We start from the raw sequence: 13,807 nt of genomic DNA on the forward strand, positions 1-13,807 counted from the left end.
CTGTTCTTGTCTTCACTTGTGTTTTATGTAATTCCATGTACAGAGTTTGGCTGCTGGATTTCCAGCAGGCAATCTCTGCCCCTTCCCTTGTCGCGTTTTAGTGTTGTACTTCGTGTCATTGTTTACAGTGTACTGGTTCCTGTTTCAGGAATCAGTCTTTGTTCGGTTCCTGCTGGTCCTGTACAGGCTTCAGTCTTGTGATAACTGTTACCTTGTTCGTGCCTTAGAGTTCAGATAGAGACACCCACTGCTGTTGCTCCTAGCCATGAGCATTCAGAGTGGCCCACTGTAATAACAATCTGTGCAGAAGGCTAGAGTTTCCCAAGTTCCGTGGAACACTTTCCCATTCTGTGTACACCCCAAGAGGGAACCCAACGCGTTTGTTATCTTTGTATTCCGTGCCCCTTTTTGTTCACAGACTCTGTTGCCTATCCTTTCTTGTCTACAGGTCTCCTTTAATCCAGCTTCTTGTGTGCCTTTCTCCCTTTGGCTTAGTGGGCACGCCTCTACCCTCAGGCCCCTCCTGACAGAATGCACACCCTGTCAAAAATGCTGAGAAATGTATCTGCAATGCCCAAACATTAGATACCAATGTATGCCCGGCAGCTACTGTTGAAATCAATGCACACCCTGTCAAAAATGCTGAGAAATGTGTATGCAACTCCCAAACTAGATACAAACATATGCCTGCTTAAGTAGGTCAATGGAAAAAACAGACCTGCCTCTCCCGCCACTCCCAACTCACACACTAATGCCACGCACTTGCATTACGGGATCCACGCTCATCCTAACTTAATAATCCTAAACAACTCATGCAACCATAATCCTGAGCTAAAATGGGCGCTCATTAACACCCGATCTCTCCCAGCCCACGCACTGGACATCAATGACTTACTCACCCAACACAACCTCGATGCCCTAGCCATATCGGAAACCTGGCTGCAAGAGACATCTGACCCAGCCCTCTCCCTTGCCCTCCCAACCGGATAAACCATCTTTCGAAAAGACCACCATTCAGGTAGAGGGGTAGCACTCATCACAAAGGAATCCCTACCCTTCAGGCAAGTCAACTCCTCGCTCAAAGGAAACAGTGACATCCTATCACTCAAACTAACCATACGCCCACCTGAACCATCACAATACACATTCTCTATCCCCTGCCGGGGGGGTCCCCTGGCCATCTTCCAAGAAAATCTCCTCCACGTCCTCAAGGACAATATCAAACCCTCATCCAAAATGGTGTTATTGGGAGATATCAACCTGGGCCTCAATGACCCTCACGATGCCCAGGCCTCCTCAGTGTCCAAAGCCATGGAAACACCAAACCTCAAGATCCACCCCAGCATCCCAACACACTGAAAGGCTGCACACTAGACTGGATAGCTGACATCAACTGCCCCTTGACCCTCAACTCCAGCAGCCCCTGTCCCTGGTTGGACCACCATGTGATACACTTCTCCCTCCCCCACCCCACCAAACCCAAGCCTTTGACTGTGCCACTTCCGCCAACTCTAATGCGCAGTTGCCACAAACTTATCAAAGAATGCCTGCTGCCACACCTAAACATCCCTGAGCTCAAACTCCCACCTCCTAGCGACCCTTGTAGTCTCGCAGACATATATGCCTCCACCTTAACACTGGCAATCAACACTATCACGATCTCACACTCCGGAAAGCAAAACCAGGGAGACATTCAAACTCCTGGTTCACCCCAGAGCTACTAGAAGTCTACAACAAGAAAAGGACACTTTCCACCTGGCAGAAAACCCCACTAACTCCACTAGATTAGAATTCGCCAAAACCTCCATAGAATATAAACCAGCAATTATCGAGGACAAATCCTCCTCAACTCAAGAATCACTGACGCCAAGTCAGACACCAGAGAGCTCTTCTCCATCTTCAGAGAACTTGAAACCTCTGCCACCCCCCCCCTCCCGCAACTGTTCACCAAAGATGAAGCCTGGTGCACCAACATCCAAACTGCTATGCTGAATGAAATCAACACTTTAAACAACAAAATCAGCTCCTTGCAAAGCGGCACAAACACACCTTTGCCCACCACAATCCAAGCCCTCGAGACACACTCACAAGAGGTCCCTCTGGTTTACTTCAAAGAGATCTCAGAACCGGAAGTCATAGAAATCATTAAAAAACGAAAACCGTCCAAGTGCAAAGGTGACATATGCCCAGCCTCAATCGTCAAAGATTGTGCAGAAGCTCTCACACCTATCATCACCAGCTTCATAAATGCCTCCTTCAACGCAGTAGTGGTCCCCGCTAGCCTCAAGGAAGCATGGGTCCACCCGCTCCTCAAAAAACCTTTACTGGACCCTCTCATTACCAGCAACTACAGACCCATAATTACAGTCCCATTTCTGCTGAAAATCTTAGATAAAGCTACATACCTTCAGGTTCAACAATTCCTCGAAACCCACAATATACTAGGTCTCTGCCAATCAGGTGTCCGCCCAGGTCATGGCACTGAATTAGCGCTGCTTGACCTTAAAAAACAAATGAACGAAATCAGTAGCATTCAACCTAGTAGACCACGAAATCCTCTGCCACCACCTCACCACAGCAGCCCATTTCTTGCAGCGTCCAGTTGGATCGCCTTCTTCCTCAAAGGAAGAAGGATGAAAGTGTTCTCAGAGCACACAAGTGCAGCCTCCGGCCCCATCCCATGCGGACTCCCTCAAGTCTCATGCATCGCCCCCACCCTATACAACATATTCACCAGACTGCTCTTCGACATCCTGGACGCCATCGGCATAGCCTACACCAACTATGCCGATGACACCCAAGTCCTCCTCCCCCTCACAGGCAACTATGATCAAGACTCCAAACCCCTCAACATGATTTACTCCATCATCTAAGCCTGGATGGCAGACAACCGGCTTTGTCTTAACGGGGACAAAACCGAAATTTTGCTTGTCGGCCCCCCTACAGTACTAAAAAAACTCAGTGACCAATACATAAGCTTCAATATAGACAACATCCAAATACCTGTGCCCACCTCAGTTAAGACCCTAGGAGTCTTCCTTGATTCCACGCTCTCTATGTCTAGGCAGATTAACTCCATAACTTCCTTGGCAGCATACACCACTAAACTAATTAACGCAGCCAAACCATTTCCCTCCACCGACAGTTGCCTCGCCATCTCTAGGGCAGTTATAGGCTAAAAACCTGATTATTGCAAAGCCCTCTACCTCGGCACCTCTGCCAAAAATCTACAGAAACTGCAAGTATTTCAAAACAACGCACCATTGGGTGCCCTTAACATACCCAGAAGGGAAGATATTTCTGGAGTCAGAAGAGCAGCCCACTGGCTAACCTGCAAAGAACGTATCATATTCCAAACCCTGGCCATCACCCACAAATGCCTCTCAAACACTGCTCCACCTGTCACAAATGTTCACGAAAGCATGCACTTCGAGGCTCATTAAAACCCAATATGCCCACCGCCTGGGACAACCCAAAATCAGGCACGCAAAAGAAGGAGGGGTAAGCTTTCCACTCCTTGCCGCAAAACAATGGAACACCCTGCCTCCCAGCCTCAGAACAGAACCTTCCCACTCTGCATTCCGAAAAGCCCTAAAAACCCACCTATTCTAAGGAAGCAGAAATTAGTTCCTTCACAAACCCTGGTTTACACTCGCACTACGCAAACTTAAAGTGCTTATGCGTAAACAACACTATAGGTGCAAAGCTAACCAATCTCCGGACTTACTTCTTGCCTACCAAGAGGCGGCTAGAACTTATAAAGCTGCTATATTAGAGGCCAAGAAGAGTTCCTTCAATGACAGGATTGTTGCAGCTAAATCAGAGACTAGAGAGTTATTCAAAATTCTCCAAGAGCAAGAAGTGACCCCTGAACCTGAGGCAGATGAATTAGCAAAAGACAAAGCTTGATGTCAAGCGATTCAGGACGCCATGGGTGCCAAACTCCATGGCATTAAAGCTAACATCATCCAGAAAAAGGCCAATATATCTATGAAAGACAGTGCCACTAGCTGTCAGGAACCATCTAGATGTCCCACAATCCATGAATTTTCATTTAATGCCATCACATTGACAGAATTGACGTAGGTGGTTAAGCAGCTTAAAACCACAAGCTGCAAGGGTGATTCCTTGTCTGCTATCATCATTAAAACATGTCCCCCTACATTGCTGGAAGCTATTCTCCAGTTTGTAAATGCGTCTTTCAGAGAGAGCTCAGTGCCAGATGCCCTCAAACATTCTTGGGTGACTCCTCTACTGAAAAAAACAGGCCTCTTCAAAGAAGACCCATTAAATTACAGACCCATGACCAACTCAGTTTTTCTGATGAAAATACTGGACAAACAGATTGCCAAACATATTGAAAGTCATCCCATCTTAAACTGCCGACAATCAGGTTTCAGAGCGGGGTATAGTACAGAAACAGCCCTACTGGAACTTAAGTCCAGGCTCTTATCTAACATCGATAAGGGAGAAGCCAGTATGCTTATGCTGCTGGATCTTTCAGCCGCATTCGACCTGGTTGACCACATGCTGTTGGTCACCAGGCTCGAACAAGTGGTAGCATTCTCTTCGCAAGCTTCACAGTGGGTAGCTCCCTTCCTCCAGAACAGGGTCAGCTGTGTCTGTTCGGATACTGCCGAAGCAGCCTCGGCCTCGACTGAATATGGAGTTCCTCAGGAAGCAAGTTTATCTCCTTGATTTTATAACATCTTCACTGTCCCCTTCTTTACCATGCTGGAGAAAGAAAAAATCTGGTTTACTAACTAACAAGGCTTATAAGTGTATTGAAAATTGGATGGTGCAGAATGGACTTGCTTTAAATAGATCCAAAACCGAGCTAATGATTGTGGGGTCTCCCAGTCGGATTTCCAAGCTAGACCCCAAGTATAGTAACCTCCAGCTCGGTGAAGTCAAGATTGACTCCCTTAAGAAGGTTAAGTCCTAAGGGGTGATCCTCGACCAGCACCTGCCAATGAAAGCGAATGTGGGGAGTGTGGTCTCGGGAGGGGCCTACTATCTCAAACTCTTTGCACATCTTCGACCTATGATTTCCCAAAGCAATGCAGAAACGCTAGCCAGAGCCATAGTGGGGGCCAAAATGGTCTACTGCTGTAGTCTCCTGACTGGCATCAGTAAATCTGAAGTTAATAGACTCCAGGTCATTCAAAATGGAGCAGTGAGGGTCGTCACAGGTCTTGCTAGACGGGACCATGTCACGCCAGCCAGAAGATCCCTGCACTGGCTCCCCGTCCAAGCGCAAATTTGTTATCATCTCATCCTTATCACCTTCAAGAGCCTTTTGGGCATCATACCTAGTTACTTGATCGAACTCATCATGCCCAGGAGTACTTCTCGCTCCCTCAGATCTAAAGAGACTAAAATGCTCATGATTCCGAGAAGCAAACTCAAAAAGGTTGAAAAAGGAGCATTTGCCATAGCGGCCCCGGCAGCTTGGATTAGACTGCCGCTCGATCTCAGGCTGGAAACCAAACTTGAGCCTTTTAAAAAAAGTTCAGAACTCTGCTGTTTGATTGAGACCTCTGCACCAGCCCTCGACCTCGCCCAGATAGTTCCCTTAGAGTTTATTTGTTGAATTTTGTCTTGTCTGCGCCATCATGCCCATGGGTTCATTGCTGCACATTATAAATTAAGTAAAGTAAAGTATTCAACTAAAATCTGCACCACAACAGACTCAGCTGTGCATCTGTACATGAATGTACTCAAGCACTGCATACTACTGTAACCATGTAGAAAGCTAAGCAAATACTACTGTATACGTTAACCATGTATAAATGCATACAACAAACCTCTGTAACAGTGCTGCGATGCCTCTGGGCTGCTTGTGCGCTTTGCCCCCATCACCGGCACTGGTAGTAACGGTGCTGTGATAAAGGCAATTCATTGTCGGTAGGTGCCTGAACTCCCAGCAGATCAGGCCTGCTGGTAGTTTACTGCCCCTATCAGCAAACTCAGAGTATGCCGGTCCAGGAATAATTTCCGGGTCCGGTATTACCAGCCATTTTACTGTCATTTTTACCAGACAGGCTTACTCATGAGGGCCAAGGTGCCTACACTAATACTGTGAAAGCGCAGGCCTCTTCCTTCATCCCCACCATGGTGACAGTTACACAACTTTTTTGTTACACTTCTACCTCTGATCCCCACAATATCATACACAAACTATATGGAGTGTAGAAGTAATTAGAACGCACACACACTGAAATTCTCCATCAGCAGACATGTTCTCCTTCTGAAAGCCACATTACATGAATATGATTAAAATAAACACATGTGACATTTCCTTCTAGGGGACACAGTTCCTGCCTTTGCGGTCTCTGACTTACCTTATATAGACAGAACAAGAAACAAACGAGAGTTAAAGCAACTATAAAAGTGCTTCCATTCAATGCAAGTCTGGGGTTCTAGAGATTCCTCCCACTAGCCCTTCAATCATTTAAAAACAAAAATCAAAAATATATTACTCTTAATGGCTTTGATAAGCCTCCTATTTATAGCAAAATTCATCAAATATACTCCACTTAGGCGAGGAACTTACCGATACATGTTCTATCATCCGAGTGCAGGGCATATTTCTGATGACAACCACATACAGGGCCATTTTCTGTGTCATCACAGGTGTGTTGACAGCCTCCATTTCCATAGTTACAGGTTACTAGTTATTTCCGAAATGCAAATATGAATAAAAATAAAAATCATTACAAGTACATTTAGTTTCAGTACTTTAAAGTCTCATCCATATATAAACATTCTTATTTAATACAAATTAACCTACATGCACAGCCAGAATACATGTACACACATTTACTGCAGACTAAACAGAATATTTAATTTAGCAAACACAAACAACCAAATCGAACATCGTTGGGGCAACTTAATCACTGCCCAAGACATCATACCTTGTATTTGCTCACTACCTAAGATATATTACTTCCTATTTGTGCTATATGCTTCATGAGGCTACAGCTCCTAACATAGTTTGTACAGTTTAGAGATCATTTTATGAGTTAATATTATAGTATGACTGGTGAAGGAAAAATGATACCCTTGACTGTTGTCAGAACAAAAACCCAAACAAGCATATTCACTGCCGACATCTTACCCTCCCCTGAGAAATCAGCACACACTAATAATGTCTTTCTCAGAGATTTGATCGTCCCGAGTCCCACATCGACAATCACACTCGAAGCACGCTTTTCGCACTGACTGGATCCATGGACCGTAAGCAAATTGTGCTCTCCTGCACGCAGAACAAAGGCATCACCCTAGACGTAAGGCCTCATTACAAGTATGCCGGTCCAGAATTAACGTGCCAATAATTCCTTTTATCTTCACTTTTCCGCACCGGCATACTCCGAGTATGGTGGTGGGGTGGCCGGACTTACCTCCAGATAAGAGCTGGAGGTAATTCCTGCCCCCACCATCAAAAAGTGGCAGTATTATTGGCACTGGTATTACCGGTGCCAGTAATCCCGGCTACTCCCCCCCCAGGGAGTTCTGTGGTACTCCATTGAATGAGGAGAAACTACCCTTGCCAACACTTGGAATCTACTGGTAATTCTGGCAGACCAAGTGCCAGTAACAGCATTACCGTTTGGTGTTATCCGGCCGGATACCACCAAACTTATAATGAGGCCCTTAGTCTTTACGCCATCCTGTCTCATCACCTGCACAGACCCAATTACACTCAACTAGTCTGACCATGCTGCCAGTCTACTGTCGATCACTCACTCGCCACGGGCCACAAAGGTCAGGCTAAACGCTGCCTCAATCAGTGCCACTTATTCAAAACCTCTCCGGTCAATGAGCTAGAAGCAAACTTTGCATCACAGGGAGTGGCTCCATCCTCCGAGAATTATTGAACAGCTCTGCTATGAAATTGGTTGACACTCATGCCCCTCTGAAAACCAGCCGTGCTAAGACCAAACCATCAGCTCCCGGCACACCTTAAGCTCAATCAGAGCCCTAGAGAAACAGTGGCACAAAAACCATAAGCCTTGAGATCTCACCAACCTCAAATCTCTATAGACCAATCCCTCAAGCCCTCACCCGACCTCGAGGTGCCTGTAACACAGGAAAAATGTGACGGAATCAACAACTTTTTCATTGAAAATATAGACAAAATCCAACAGATCATCAAATCAACCTCACACATCTTTAGCCTCTCCTGCACTCTACAATGCACACTGCCCCCCTGGCCTGAATTCTGCCCCCCCTAGCCCCAAGACCTCCTGAAAAACAATTGCTTCCCTCAAACCTACTTCCTACAGTGACAATATCATCCGAGCCTCCATCATTAAACAATTAATGGGCCTGGTGCTCAATGCACTCATTAGACTCATTAATGACTCCCTCACAGAAGGGTAATTCCCGGACACTCTCAAGAATGGTCTCATATGACCTCTTTTGAAAAAAATCAACCCTAGACAAGATGACCTGGCCATCTACCGGCCCATTACAAATCTTGCATTTATTGGAAAAATATTAGAAAAAGAAGTCACTACACAACTAGTCATCAGAATTCAACAACTACACCTCCTTTCAGTAGGGGTTCACCCAAAGTGTAGCATTGAGACACTCACTATCCAGGCAGTAGATGATGCCCTCCAAATCATGGATAATGGTGACTTATACCTCCTTATCTTCATTGACCTCTGGGCAGAATTCAACGCCATCAACTACTGCATCCCTTGCTCCCTGCTCGCTGACGGAATAGGGTTCTCTTACACTATACTGAATTGTTTTTCCTCCTACCTATCGGGCAGACACCAGGCCATCCAGAAGAACATGTTTTGTTTAAACTGACTCCAAGTCTTCTGCAGCTTCCCCCAAGGGTCCATCCTCTAAGCAATCCTTTTTAACCTTTAGAAGGAGCCTCTGTGCACACTAGTCAAAGATTGCAATATAGCCATCCATCAATACACGGACGATACTCAGTTGTGCACGAGAGTAAAAAGCCCACAGGACATCAGTCACCTCCACGATTACCTAGTTATCATACAGTACTGAATGTCGACTGCCTACCTCAAACTTAACCCATCCAAGACCGAATTCATCCTCATCGGTTCCCCCGCTAAACAACAGATTGTCAAAAAGTTGTTCAATGACATCCACCTAGAAGGATTTGATCTGCAACTCTCAGATTCAGCAACATCCTTAGGCTTCTCCTTCGACTTTAGCCTGTCCTTCCAGAAACACATGGCCAAGAAGGACTGGCTACATATATCCACCCTTTGCAAAATATGGATGGTACTGCAGGCCCTTGTGGTCTCACAACTCAATGGGAGAAATGCCATCCTGGTGGGGCTACCAGTCTGTCACTTGGCTCCCCTAAAAGCAGTCCACGATGCTGCAGCATGTATTATTACAGGTGCACAGAAATTTGACTGAATCTCCCCTGTCCTGCACAAACTAGATTGGCTTCTTCTCCAGGCCAGGATACTGTTCAAGACTGCAGTCACGAGAAGCAAACCAGCGTACATTGTGGCTAAGCTACACATATCTGATGACGCAGCAAATCGACCAACCGGCTCGAATCACAGCTCACCCGTAAAGAGATGACCTGCAAACAATACTTCTCTTCTAACACACCCACCATTTGGAACTCAATCCAAGTATTGGCTCGGAATGCCCCCACAATTCTCCAATTTCTCAAATCTCTCAAAACTTTGCTTTTTCAGCAACACCTGACAAAGGTCTAATACCAATGGATGTACAGATCGTAACTCATAATACTGTGCTACTGTTATGATGTAAGCCCATATGATTGCTACCGACACCCTGTGCAGTATTTTGTGCTCTCAAGCTAGCTCTGTGTTAGGAACCCTCCTAGACACTTCCCGGGACTCTGCTCCTCCCTGGATGTCTCTGGCAGCCATGATGGACCCGCCGGTATATGGCGGCAGTGGACCTGGCCAGTGGCTTCTCCCAGGCATCGATGCGCTGATACACAACAATGAGGGCAATCACATGCAGCCTTCATGTTCACACAGATGTCCCTGTCGACCATTCCAAGATGGCCACCATACCGGTATACTATTCCCCAACCAAGAAGGCCGCCATACGTTGCGACAATGTTCCGATGTCTACTTCCGCAAAGGATGGCATAAAACACTGAAAACTAAGCCGGTTGGGTGTCTTGCAACTTCGTTCCTCCTGTAATGACCTGTAGACTCCTAGAAACTAGGTATTTCTTCAGCAGAGCGCTGTTAAGCTCATATCTTCTTTACTGATGTTTTTCAAGCAACCAGCTTCATGTGGTTTATCCTGAGGGGACTTGATGGTTAAAGTGCAGACTTGTGGACTAGGTAATTACTTGGGGCTAAGGGAATTCTACTAACACCCTAAGATATTTCACCTGAACCAAACAGTACTCTTCTCTAACCCTATACAGCTCCGGGTCTGGGTTTTCAAAAGGCACTTAAGAGGTGCTTATTATGCAACCTCTGACCGGGGGGACATAATTAGGGTAGCGTTTGTTATTGCTAATCTCATTCTGTCGTTCGAGAGAGAGGTCCATGGACATAGTCTGCATGGCTCTTAGAGAAACCAGTCTTCCAAAGACCCATCTGGTACTCAAGTAAGTCTTGACCTGATACTCTGCCCTCTAAAACAATAATAAAAAACAAATATTAATAATTCAACCACAGTGCAAATCTCCCAAACTTTGGGCATTTTGGTAGGCTCAGACTTGCCCGACCCTTACCTGGGATTCAGTTAAGACCTTTTGGGTGGTTTGGGCTAAATTAGTATTGTACAATTGTAGCAACAAAATGCACATGCATGCTATGTTTATCACTTGTATTTATTTCCCTCTAGTACAAAAACCCCACCAGCTCCCATCCATCGTCACATCCACCAACAGTCCTCCCCCTCTCGCATTCCATTCTCTCCTTACCAATTCCAGTTCAACAACTGGAATTGGTTATCACACATCTCCCCTTCCTGCACAAAACACATAATCATCCATCTTCTTTGTGCGTCTAATCTCCCTATTCGCTCTATAGGATGCTCTCCAAGGTCTGCAGACAGGACTTACAGTTTTCCTACTAGCTGCCTCGTCCTCCCTTTCCAATGCAATCATCCAACCCGGTACCCTACAACTTCCTTCCTCTTTCCTTGCTACCCTATTAAAATTCTACACTCTCCCACTCTCGGTGTGAACAGCTCTATGCAGGACTTAATGACTTTTTAGGCCGAAACCATTTCTAAGGTCCTTCCTGTAGAGCAACAGGAAGCTTTATCCTCACGTAGTCTCCTAGATTCACCTTCATATCATTGAAAGACTTCCTCTCAGCATATTTTCAATTATTGCCTGTCTCAACTTGATCCTACTCCAACCACTGTATATATCCTCTGTTGTCGCCTCCAACTTCTGCATCCACAGAGAACATAACTTGCTGTTTGTGTTCCGTCCTCTACTCATCTCATAGTATAATAATACTGTAATGTGGAGAAGATCTGTGTGCTACCACCCTGTCTTGCACCTCTAGTTCTCTAGTTTCCAATCCTGATTGTTCGCCCAGGCCCATCTAATTCAATCCTTAATAACTTTGTTGAAACTCTTCACCATTCCATTTGTTTGGGAACGTCAGATGGAGTTTAACATGTGTCAATACCATTTTCCCTTAAATATTCCTTTCCCTCTGCCAACCTGACTGTACACCATTGTCTATTACAATCACAATGGAGTAGCCTTTCAGTCTAAATACTTCTTCCTGAAACTGTATAACTGTCTGTGTGGTGAACTTTATGGTTATCTTAACCTCCATCCATTTTGACAGGATATGCATTAAAACAATGCAAAGATTGGGGCTTCCCTTGACCGTAAACTGGGCCCACTTTGTCCATTCCTACTCTTTCAGATGGCATGTGAGGTATAGACATCTCCGTCAATGGAACATCCTTAGTTACCAAACCTTTTTTGCTAATTTGGAACTGCACACAATTTCTAACTTCCCTTCCCATTTGCAAATCACAAGCCAGCCAAGAGATATCTGCCCTAATGCATTGCTTAGTCTATCCCAATTCCTTGATGTCTATCATTAGCCACATGTGCAATGGTTTTCCTGACTCATTCAGGAGGTATCATTTGGTTCCTGCTTAACAAGTTACCTCCCACAACTTGAATCTCATCCCTAATGTGCCACAAACAAGGTTCCAAGCCTGTCGGTGTCCCTAAGAGTATCTTTCTGTTTCTTCGCCCTTTCTACTACAGCCTTTCTCGTACTCTTGAGTGGCTCCTCCTCATTCATGCTTTCATTATACTCATCCTTTGATATCATCTTCTGCTCAACCACCAGCACACATTCCTCTTCTGCTCCATCCTAACCTGCAGTAGATCGACCACTAGACATGACAGGCAATCTGCCGGGTATGTTTCTCTTTCTTGGCGTGTTTCCACATTGAAGGTGTACTCTTAGAGCGCCACCACCCGTCTCCTGATTCTTGCAGACACTATTTCTAAGCCCTTTAACAGAAAACTCTTAGGAAAAGTTACTCAACGCAGTGATTAATGTACTCTCAGTCCTATGTCCCCTTTCCTCCATATTTATGGGAGTTCCGGCAGAGCGGGAACCGATCGGAGACATAGCAAGCCCACTGCACTTCACCTACAAGAATTTAGAGAGCACTGTAGTGGGCCATGCGCGCATACGCAACCATGCCCATAACTCTGCCTCTAGTACTTCTTCCTCTTAGTCCCTTGATCACTCAAGAGGACCCGGGAGGACCTATCTAAGCAGTTTTTGGGGGATGGAGGGCAGGCATATGGAGGAAAGAGGACATGGGACTAGGAGTAAAGTGTTCACTACGGTAAGTTAATTTTACTTGCTCCTACATCCCATCCCCTTTCCCCCATACTGATTATTACAAAGCACTACTCTCACCCATGCAGGATGGAACTAAACTGAAGCAAATATGTTGCTTAGGACTGCCTGTCCTAATTGTGCATTAGACTTGGAGTTGGAATCCAGTGCAAATGTATGCAAAAGGATGAAGGCGATGGCCAAGATGCTGCTTTGCAGATGGCCTCCGACAGCACATGGCGCTGGAAAGCTACTGCCGTGCTTTTTGCACTTGTTAAATGAGCATGTAGACCCGGGAGAGGGGGGTGACTTGCCTTGCACTTTGTAATCATTGTTATACTGAAAATGCATAGCCCGAATGATATGAATAGTATGTTGGCCAGAAGCAAATCGCATCATATGACAAACATTGCAAACCGTGAAACCTTAATGTGACTATTGGGAATCCATTTTGTAAATGCCGGCCATTTTTTGTTTTTGTAACGCTTTGCAAATATATTCTATGCTTCAAATCCACACACGGTGCGAGGCTACAGCTTGAACTTTGAAATGCTAACGTAGACAGGAATGTAGAGCATTACGGAAATACATTGTTTTCCTCTCATGGAGGCCTTGAAGCTGTGCAAAGAGCCGTGCCTGATCAGTAGCCCAGGTGCCGGTTTGTCTTGCAAGCGCTGTTGAAAAAGGCAGTTAAATGTGAGTTATATGCCACTAAAGGTGCTCCTTCGTGTAGGATAGTATTTTCTCTGCCTCAGAACTGTCTGACCCTTAGCTCATGAGCCGCAGCGACCAGATAACGTTGGTTGAAATGTCTCCCTGCTAGAACATGATATCCTGCCGTGCGCCAGTGGCCTATGTTCCCCATAACAGAAAACTGTCTTTTCCGCCTCTGCTAGAATACAATGTTTAGACTGAATGAAGACTTGTCATAACTGTCAATTACTGAACCCTAGCTTGTTCGTCATGTATATGGGCGGGTCTAA

The 13,807-nt window shown here is 45.5% G+C and overlaps 1 protein-coding gene across 3 annotated transcripts in view; it reads right to left on the reverse strand.

The window, feature by feature from the left end:
• Window positions 1–13,807, reverse strand: part of SCUBE1 (signal peptide, CUB domain and EGF like domain containing 1) — a 2,600,196-nt gene that overhangs the window by 1,982,038 nt on the left and 604,351 nt on the right. For all 3 annotated transcript variants that reach the window (XM_069628128.1, XM_069628129.1, XM_069628127.1), the window contains exon 6: window positions 6,557–6,673. In XM_069628128.1, coding sequence (XP_069484229.1) covers window positions 6,557–6,673 — 117 coding nt within the window. The remainder of the gene's footprint in view (window positions 1–6,556; window positions 6,674–13,807) is intronic.

This window comes from Ambystoma mexicanum, chromosome 12 (genome assembly GCF_040938575.1).
Source record: "Ambystoma mexicanum isolate Mex_15411 chromosome 12, UKY_AmexF1_1, whole genome shotgun sequence".
NCBI classification, from domain to species: domain Eukaryota; kingdom Metazoa; phylum Chordata; class Amphibia; order Caudata; family Ambystomatidae; genus Ambystoma; species Ambystoma mexicanum.